Below are 9882 nucleotides of genomic sequence, written 5' to 3' on the forward strand. Positions count from 1 at the left end.
AAAAAAAAAAAAAGATCATTAACTCCTACCAGTGGTATGCCCCAATACCATTAAATATCACACAGATTAACTCAAATAAAGTCAATACTCATTCGCTACGTCCATGTTTTAAAATGTAACAACATTTCTGATAAAAACAAAACCCCACTACACAGACACTGTTCAACACACAACTTTATTTCAAATAGGGGGTTTGGAGAAAAACGATATCATGCTCAATCATATAAACAATATAATATTATAAAGTCTATTCATCACACCCAATTAGTATATCTGTATATTTTATTATGATTTTCTTTTAATTACAGTTTACGCATTAAGTAATTACGTTGCACCTTCAGTTAAGATTCAGCTACCTGTTAATGCACGGAAAAAAACAAAAACGAAACGCGTTGAGAATACCAGGGCACTGTGGAAGCTAACCTTAGAATAGGGTTTGACCCATTTACTATATTAAAAAACTGTTTATTTTTGAGCTTTAAGTATTAGTAGTGAGCTAACTACTAATCTTTCAGAAGATTTTTAAGAAATTTTGGTTTTAAAAAGCTATATCTCCAGAACTATTGGACGTAAATAGCTCTTTTAGGGCTAATATTTCAACAAATTTACTCTTCTTTAATTAATATTCCCTTAGATTTTTTATATTTGTTGGTAGTTTTTATGATATAGAGCTCCGAATGAAAAATTAATATTTTTTTGATGTTTTGAAACAGCCGGCATTTTTTATTCCCCCTACCTATACTTGGCAGACTCATCAATTTTGACTATTAATTATACCTATTTTTCATTAAAGTAATCAAAAATTGGAGTGAGATAACGGAGGTCTTATAAAAGTTTGTATTAATTGACTTATTAAAGTTTAAGGAAGAATGAAAGAATCGAAATTGAGATTCAACACTTCCCTATAAAATTTCCTGCCTTTTGATATCTCGTTTGTCAAATCCATAAGTCCTTATGTTCGGAAAAATACTACTCTAACTACCGATTATTTTTAAATCTATCTGTTTCATTCCTCAATACATTTTTGTAATATTTGTATTTCTATTATTGATAGAGATTGAGTAATAATTAATGTTTTGTATAATTATTTTCTTCTCTCCTTTAAGGAGTTGATAATTAAATTATGAAGTTTTGGTTTCGAATTTCTTATGTCTCTAAAAAGCTAACTTTTTACATAGTAAATAATATAAAATAAAACTTAATTTAAGTTGATATTGATTTTATCTAAAAAGCTGTTAATCATTTTAGAAACAAATATAAAATCTTTAGGTGGAATTAAATAAATAAAATGATGAATATAAATACATTGTTTTTATTTATTATAATTATAATAATCTTATAATTAACTATACGAAAGTATAAAAACATTTCTTACAATATCTTAATATTAATATGTCTTAAAATATTTTTTATGTTTGCATAGTTTTTATTATTTATTTTTTTTTTAATGTTTATATTATTTACATTTTAAAATACATCTTGTTTTTATTTGATCCTTTCCTATAGTTTATGCATAGTTTTACCCTCTCGACTTTTTATTTATTTATTCATTTCATTCATCATCGAATCATTTAAAAGTCCTCTATAATAGTGATAAGATATTTTATTTATTTTTTGTAAAAGTATACAACACAGCATGTACATTTAAATTGAATTTTCAATGCACTTATTGTTTTCCTTCTTGTTTACTTCTGCAATGAATGATAAAATTAAAATTTAATATAATAATTTGAGCCCATATAATTTTTATTTCCCATATTTCACAAAAGGTATACAATAAAAAAAAAGTTAATTAAATACTGTTGATGAAATTATTCTCGTTTAACTTTACTAGTATAGTAGTATAGCGTATTAAATGTATAATTGAACCTTACTTATTATTGGTGAAAAGTTCAAAGGTTGAGAAAAAGTGTGTTTCAGGGAATGTGTGTCAGATGTATTTGTTCTATTTTTATTTAAACTTAGTTGTTTTATTTTTATCTTTTGTATAAATCATTCTGTTATATATTTATTTTTTTTATTTGCTTTTATTTATTGATATCATTTATTTTTTCATATATTTGCAATTTAGTCTGCACACATTCTATGAATGAACACTCAAAAATCATATATTTATTATCCTTGATTATTCTTTAATGAAATATTTAAAAAAAAATGAGCTTCATTATTGTGAAACATGAATTCATTTAAGGATAAAATAGATCTTCTTTGCAAAAATATCAGTTGATCTCCATTGTGCCCTCTGCCTTCACTAATAAATAATACATTTTATGGCTTAAGATTGGGAGAGACCGTCGTATATTTAGTTGCATTCATATTAAAAGAAATTACCGGTTTTTTTTGTTGGTTTTTTTGTGTGTGCATAAACCTCTAGGAAAGGGTCATTATTTATTTTTCTTCTTTTTTTGGACACTCAAGGCTCGAAGGTATTTTCGAAATGAAGGAGTCAACGACTGATTTTGGTGTCCTCAGTCAGAGTTCATTCCTCAATGTCCTGTGGCTGACGGACACTCGACAAGACGAAAGCACCTCTTAGAGGAAAATGTTCTCCAGGATTTCTTTGGTGACGACCCTGTGTGGCCGGGTGGGGTTGACCTTGGGCCTCCTGTAGAGCCGCTCATTGATGGAGTAGAGGGACTTGGAAATGCTGCATCGGACGTTGAACCACCAGTCGCAGACGAGGAAGGCCTGGGAGAACTGCGTTCCGTTAGGGCAGAGGAACGTCGCCTGCCTTCCGTCGATGTCGCAGTAGTGCCAAGCCTGACAGCGGGTCTCGGTGTCGGCGAAGAAACCCGGGTACTCCTGTTCGTCGCAGTAGAAGTCAGTGTAGGGTACTGTACCTAAGACTGGGTAGTCTGTACCTGGTCTCCCTGTAACAGCAAAAATTGTATTAGTCAAAGTGTCTATAAATTAATATTATATTATTTATATATAATTGGGGCGTGATTTCAAGACCTTTACTATTGGGTTTAGTTGGTTAAGTGTATAATTATCTTTTGATACCAAACTGCTTATTTTAAATTATGAATTATTTTACAGTTAATTGAGTGGAATATCTTCAAACATGAATTTCTTTTCGTTTTTTTCCTGGAAATAATATACTCTAGTAGCCTATCGGAGATAATTATTGGAGGGATGGTGAGAAGGCTTTTTATGTCCCTTTCATATTATCTAAATCACGATTTTTGAGGTTTAGATGTCACTCACTTACATATATATAATATTATCCCAGCTACAACAGGGGTACTACGACATAGAAAAAAAAAATTGTTAATTCAAAAACCTTATCATAAATGTTTTAATTAATATAGATAACTGATTAATTTTTTATTTTGGTTTTAAAAACAAAGATTTTTATTATGAGTACCAATAGAATTAAAATGCCAGCTGCTATGATGGTTTCTTATGTGACGTCATTGAAACATAAACAAACAACACTGATTTAGTGATTCACATTTTTAGCTGTTTTTAAATTAATGCTTTTTTTGCTGTTAAAAGAATTTTGATTATTTTTTTAATAAACAACCATGGGATATGATTTTATGAAAGCATAAAGTACAAATTGTTCTAAAATCGATGCTTTCATTTTAGCGAAATATTTTGCAATGAAACCGGATTTCGGTTCTGCAGAGTTTAAAAATTTTAAAGCATCTGTATAATTATATTTTGTATTGCTGTTCGTATATTAAAAGTGTTACATGCATTGCATAATAATGCTCCGTATCCTTTTCCAAATTGAAGACAAAATCATGAATTTAGTTGCATTAAATCATCTTTTGGAATAAATATAACCTCTAATGAATTTACAATCTATATCTAGCCTTGTATTTACATCCAAGTGATTTTCAAAAAAATATAATCTATAATTTATTATTATTTTGTATCCCATAATGCCAGCTTTAATCATATTTTTCTATTTTTGATATTTTTTACACGTCTTTGTAGTTGGAGTCTTTGTAGCTGTATTTTTACAATTGGGTACAATACTAGAACGATATGGAATATAATTCACAATAGATAATGGCGGCTTGAGTATGAATGAAACAAAATATATTAAAATAACACTCTTACTGAATATGTCTAAACGACATAATGCCAAAATATCAATGGCGGCTTGCTTTTTTGCACGAAAAAAAAATTAAATTTTAATGCGTAGTATCAGACTAAATGGCGATTTTATATATATTGTTGAAAAACAAGGATATATTGGTTATCAGATAAATGATATAAACTATTTTCCAAAAGTAATGTATCATACAAACAATAATAATTTATCCTTGACATTTGTGGTATGTCAACAACCAACTTTTGTACGCTGGAAAGATAACAAACCTATAGAAAACAATCTTCTTAGTTTAAAAAATTTTTATTTTTTTTTATTTTAATTTATTTATTGATATTTACAACTGTACATAAATACATCAAGTAAAGCTGAAGAAATTGTAATGGTATGGTACAAGCATGTAGAGAAACTACTCAATGGTAGCACTGTAAAAAGTTAAAAACAAATTAGAAAACAATTAAAATAAAGTAAATATTGTTTATCAAATTCTGAATATAACTTTAATATGTCTATGACCAGCAATTTTACTTTCTCAGGCTGTTTAACATTTTTTGTTAAGTAAGACACACTGGATGTTTTCTTATCCAGTTCTAAAAAATTCTTTAGCCTTTTCAGTATCTTCCATATAAAAAACTAATACTTGAACATTTTATGGCCTATAATTAACTATTTTATTACTATTTCCTATTATCAACTATTCCTTGAAGATGCTATTTTGGACCGAGAGGAGTAGAGAGGACAAAGTAGGATGTTTCGTGATCCCCTAGACCTTGGTTGGATAAGCTCCCGTTATAGGATGCGGAAGCTGCTAAGGGAATCTTCCCACAGCACTTGGTGTTGGCTTCTTCGGTCCCTTCTTGTCTATCGTAATAGCTTTACCATATTACCTTACTCCAAACCTGATATAGCCTCTTAGTCTTAGTTACCTCTAATCTTGGATAGTTTCTCAATCTGTTAGTTGTCTCTGCAAGGATGTAGTTCAGTATATGGCATCAGTGCTAGACCAATAGCGATCAAGTTGCCTTTAAATGTATGTGTAATATTGGCTTATAAGTAACACCTCGCCCCATATATAAGGGTAAAAGTGTGACACCTTTTATATGTATTATTGTTCATATAATCCGTAGAGAACAACGTTTCTGAAGCTAAATTGCCATCAATAACTGAGAATAAACATTATAGAAAAATAATTTGTTGCGGTGTCATAACCTTCACTTATTACCTATGAATTTTTATTATTTATTATGATTATTATTATGTGGCTAAAACTCGTATTTTCACGTACACTCGTATTATCCGTGGTACGAATGACGAATATCGTTCACATTTTATAAGTTTAACAGAATATAAAAGCCATTTACATCTGATTGATCTCGGTTTTTCATTATTTCTTCTTTAGTTAATTATAAAATTATTTCGTTGTTCACTTTTATTCATATTGAATACCATTTATAATGAAAATTGGTCAATTATTTCAAATAAATATATTTAAAGCTATTTAAGAGGAGTAAACTCAACCTCATTAGGATACATTGCACAAATGTGTTTGCATTGTTATTGCGATTGGATTGAAACAGCATTCAATAGCTTAAATATTTCTTTGTCACTCCATATCGAGTTCTGAATTGCTATTTATAATCATTATCTTTGATTAACAGGATTTAATACTCATATTTAAATACAATTAATCCAGACATTTTGAAAATAAACGGAAAACAACGCAGGTAAGTGAAAAATTATTTCATTGGGCCTATTTAAAGATTTTAGCTTTGAAACCAAAACTGGATTACTTTGAATGAAATATACTTCGTAAATTTTACTACATGATTGGGTTATTGCGAGACTGTTACTCTTTTACATTATTTATATTCTATTATTTTACTTAAACCTGAAAAATATTTTACATTTAAGCTAAATTTAAAAAAATCAATGTGCATCAGCCAACTAAGATTAGGAAACCCGGTGCATATCAAAACTACGCTTGAGAAGCAAAACCCCCACTTTCTAGGCTAATGAATTCTACCCATTTTGCAAACGCTATTTTAATAATGGTTTTTGTATCACATCCTCCTACATTGTCCTACCTTTAAAGAAAATCGACAGTGTTAAAGTATCCCATATCCGTATCTCGACCTACTAAACATCTAAAATATATTGAACTTTGACTATGAAGTTAGATTGAATAGACTCCATGTTTATATTCTATTAGTTTGTCTCTGTAAGTTCTATATAAATAGTGGTATGCAAGTAGCTTTCGAAGTCCAATTAATATGTGTACTTGTATTATGTTTTGATTGATTTAAAATAGTTCTGATTATTATTTTGTTTAATGTAATATGAGTTTTGTATTGTTCAGTCTGTTTTGACTTGTGTTTATTGTTTTTGTAGTGGCGCACTAGACTAGGTTTTGTTATAAAACTATCTTTATGTTATTAAATTTGTACGATAATTTATCTTTCACAAATAAATATATATTTTATTCTATATTTCTATTATTTTCATTGGCTAATTCTGATAACCCTTTTTTATGGAGATATGATATAAGTGAACTTAGTTTTATTGTTGGAAAAAGAGGTAATGTGAACTTCATGATTAATGAGAAAAAATAAATTAATCGGTATATAAATAAAATGTAACTTTAATGCCTCTGTAACGTTATGTAAAAAAACAAAAAAAAAAAGCTAAATAAATAAATACAGGAGTTTATACCTAAACCACATTAGTGAATCAAGACATTTTGACTATTGGCTATGGAATGTAAAATTACAATTTTTAATCTGGTAGCTTGGATTGATAGGCAAAACTTATCTAGGTGGCGCATGATTCTTTTTTCCTCATCTTCCTTCATCATTCTATCGCCTCTCTGCTTGGTATAGATGTGCATTTACCCATGATATATTGCTTAGTAAAACTAAAAAAATGCAATCCTGAGCTCAGCTCTTGTTACCTCTCCCCTCTTGGATTTGAATTCCAGGATTTAGCTGGCTTACCCATACGTAGCAGGAGCTCCTGGCTCTCTTGAATTGTTTTCAGAAACTAAAATCTAAAATAAACTTTGAAAGGAATATGGTCCGGGTGCGGTCAAAAAAACTCAAATAGTAGAAATATACTATTTTAATGAGCCAACGTTTCGCCCCACGTTGCAGAGCTTCTTCAGGGCTATTTTGACGGCAGTCAAAACAAAAATGCTTTTATTTTATTTTATTTTATTTATTTATTTATTTATTTTTTTTTTTGAGTTTTTTTGACCGCACCCGGACCATATTCCTTTCATCTTTACACACGGTCAATCAATAATCTTCCAGTAAAATAAACTTTCTTTGTTGAACCCAACTGAATTACACTGTTACCAGTTACTTGTAAGTTTCCTCTAACAGAGTATTGGAAGATGCTGATTATTTATAGGTTAAGTAACCGTAACCTCCAGTAATAAGCTTTGCACTTAGAGTTATGTGATATTTAAATAGTTGATGATTATTAAGTGGCCTATAGATCCAGTTGGACAAGTATGTTACGTGCTGGAACTGGAGCCCAGGAGGGTAGCTTTCCCTACTGGCTGCTGTGCCCGCCCGGGTGACCTTTCCGTAGACCGCAAAGTAATCTCCCGTAGTATGCTCTTAGCAAAAATATCTCATGCATTTTCGCTTCAGTGCCCTCAGGAGCTCTTTCGAAACTTGAAATGTCCGACGTAGGTTTGGGATAATGGCTTAGATGATATAAACTTGTATATTATGTGTATACTTCATATACACACGTTCTTGTATTGTCCGCATATAGACATTGTTTTTACGAGAATTTATTCTTCTTTATATTTCTGTGCTCATATTTTATCTAGTTCTCTAGGTTTCATTAATTACTTTTTTTTTTTGTTGTAACATCCTTATTTCATCCAATTCCAAGGAAAGACACCCTACTAGCCCAAGCGGGATTCGAACCATAGCCGCTGAAGACAAGATATTGCTTTTAGCTTAAGAAGTAGATTTCTTTGTTACCTAACTAAATGTTAATAATATGCTCACAAAATGTCATTAAGTTTTTATGATGTTATTTTAACAATATCTGTTCTATCCCATACTATATGATTGATGTGATGATACCTGGGATCGAGACTTTTTAGGAATCCTAATTACCGCCATATTGTCAAATATTTTAGTGGTTTGACTTTTCAACTTTTTCTTTTCCTTTTGTCTTAAAGTAAATACAACTACTAGATGAAGATAGTTGACCGTATGTAGTACATTTTTGGAAGATAGTCTGAGTGGCGCTGAATAAATTGTAACCAAGGTATCGCCCCACTTTGCATGGCTTCTTCAGGGTTCTAACGTTGAAACAAAGGTGATAACTCAACGAAGTTTTCATCTATTTTTCAACCTGTCGAAATGTTGGTTATCAATCAATAGTTTTCTTCTATTCTTTTGATACCTTCATTGACCGCCAACCAGGCTATCTTCCTACAATCTAAATACAATTACTTTCGTAAAATCTATTAAAGAAATATATTTAGAAATAAATACAAATTAAATATAACATACGATTAGCAACAAAACCGCAGCAATTTTGGTAATATAGATACAGGAGGAAATACATTTGAACAACTAGAATGGTTTAAGAAATTAGGATTTGCGATTACTAGATAAAATTAAATTAATGAGGAAATACACGAGGTTAAAGGAAATACATGTTCAATTTCTATGTTTTGTAATTTCTAAATTGCTTTTTCCTCGCCTTCTATCCAGAAACTTAATAGTGAGAATTTACTAAACTATTCTTCATACTGTTCTGTACGGATGCGGCAAAACGTAATCTCTTATATTAATAGAGAAACACCTTCGTAAGGTTTTTGAGTACAATATTCGGATAGAAGAAGGTTGATTTAACCATAGTATCTAGAAGGCTACATAATGTCGAATTATGAAAACTGTTCTCTTTAAATATAATCCAGGCGATATTATAGCGGGGAATAAGGAGGTTGTTGCGTTTAATAACGGACATATCCCTAAAGAGTTAATAATGTTAGACAGGGATAGAACGAAACGTAGATGGGAGGATTGCGTCAAGACTGGTCTAGTGGATTTAGGTTTTTTGAACTGATGTATGTAAACAACGATTGTATCAACATCGAACTTTCGGTTTCGCTAAGCCTTACTTATTATTATTTGTTCTTTCTTAACTTTCATCTATTTTGTTTTATTCGTTATTTATTATAATTAAATTTATAGAACATTCCTTAACTGATTTATTATTGTATTTTTTCCTCATAATTTATTATGGAATGTGATTATTTTTATTTATATTATGATCTCATCATTAGGGTACATTTTAGATTAGAATATGAAATAACCTTAATTTTATTTATTTTGATTAAAAATTATTTTAGCTGAGTGCGGAGTAAGTAGTGATTAGTCTACTACTTAAACAAAAAAAAAGCAGGTCAAGCAATTTTATTTTATTTTTTTAATTGAATAGATATACTTAAAAAATTTAATTTAATTGTGAATAGATATACTTAAAAAAATTTTCAATGGAAACTATTAAGTTCTTTTCTTTTTCATTAAAATTTTCACTCATTTTATGTTCGGAAAGCATTATGTTTAGAAATATTTTTAATTAGTGATGCAAGAAATTTTATTTTTGATGAACGATGGGTATAAGAAACCAAATTGTCTCTAAAAATCGATTATGAGTAAAAGATATTAGCACTGAAGAAGGTGTGAAAGTGAAGGGACTTGTGTCGTTGGTCGATCTCATCACGGCGTTTAGTGCAAGGCTGGTAGGGGAGTTGGCAAATCATTTTAATCACGTGTGTGTATGTATATATA

The 9882-nt window shown here is 29.9% G+C and overlaps 2 protein-coding genes across 3 annotated transcripts in view; one reads left to right on the plus strand and one right to left on the minus strand.

Moving 5' to 3' along the window:
• The window catches only part of qin, a 347449-nt gene that overhangs the window by 198362 nt on the left and 139205 nt on the right, over positions 1–9882 (plus strand). The gene's annotated exons all lie outside the window — the stretch shown is intronic.
• LOC106685818 (uncharacterized) overlaps positions 2026–9882 on the minus strand; it is an 87735-nt gene continuing 79878 nt past the window's right edge. Inside the window, exon 3 of the mRNA XM_014428746.2 lies at positions 2026–2870. Within this exon, the coding sequence (XP_014284232.1) occupies positions 2533–2870 (338 nt within the window). The 3' untranslated portion in view covers positions 2026–2532. The remainder of the gene's footprint in view (positions 2871–9882) is intronic.

This window comes from Halyomorpha halys, unplaced genomic scaffold (genome assembly GCF_000696795.3).
Source record: "Halyomorpha halys isolate HHAL.00 unplaced genomic scaffold, Hhal_1.1 Scaffold746.1, whole genome shotgun sequence".
Classification (NCBI taxonomy): domain Eukaryota; kingdom Metazoa; phylum Arthropoda; class Insecta; order Hemiptera; family Pentatomidae; genus Halyomorpha; species Halyomorpha halys.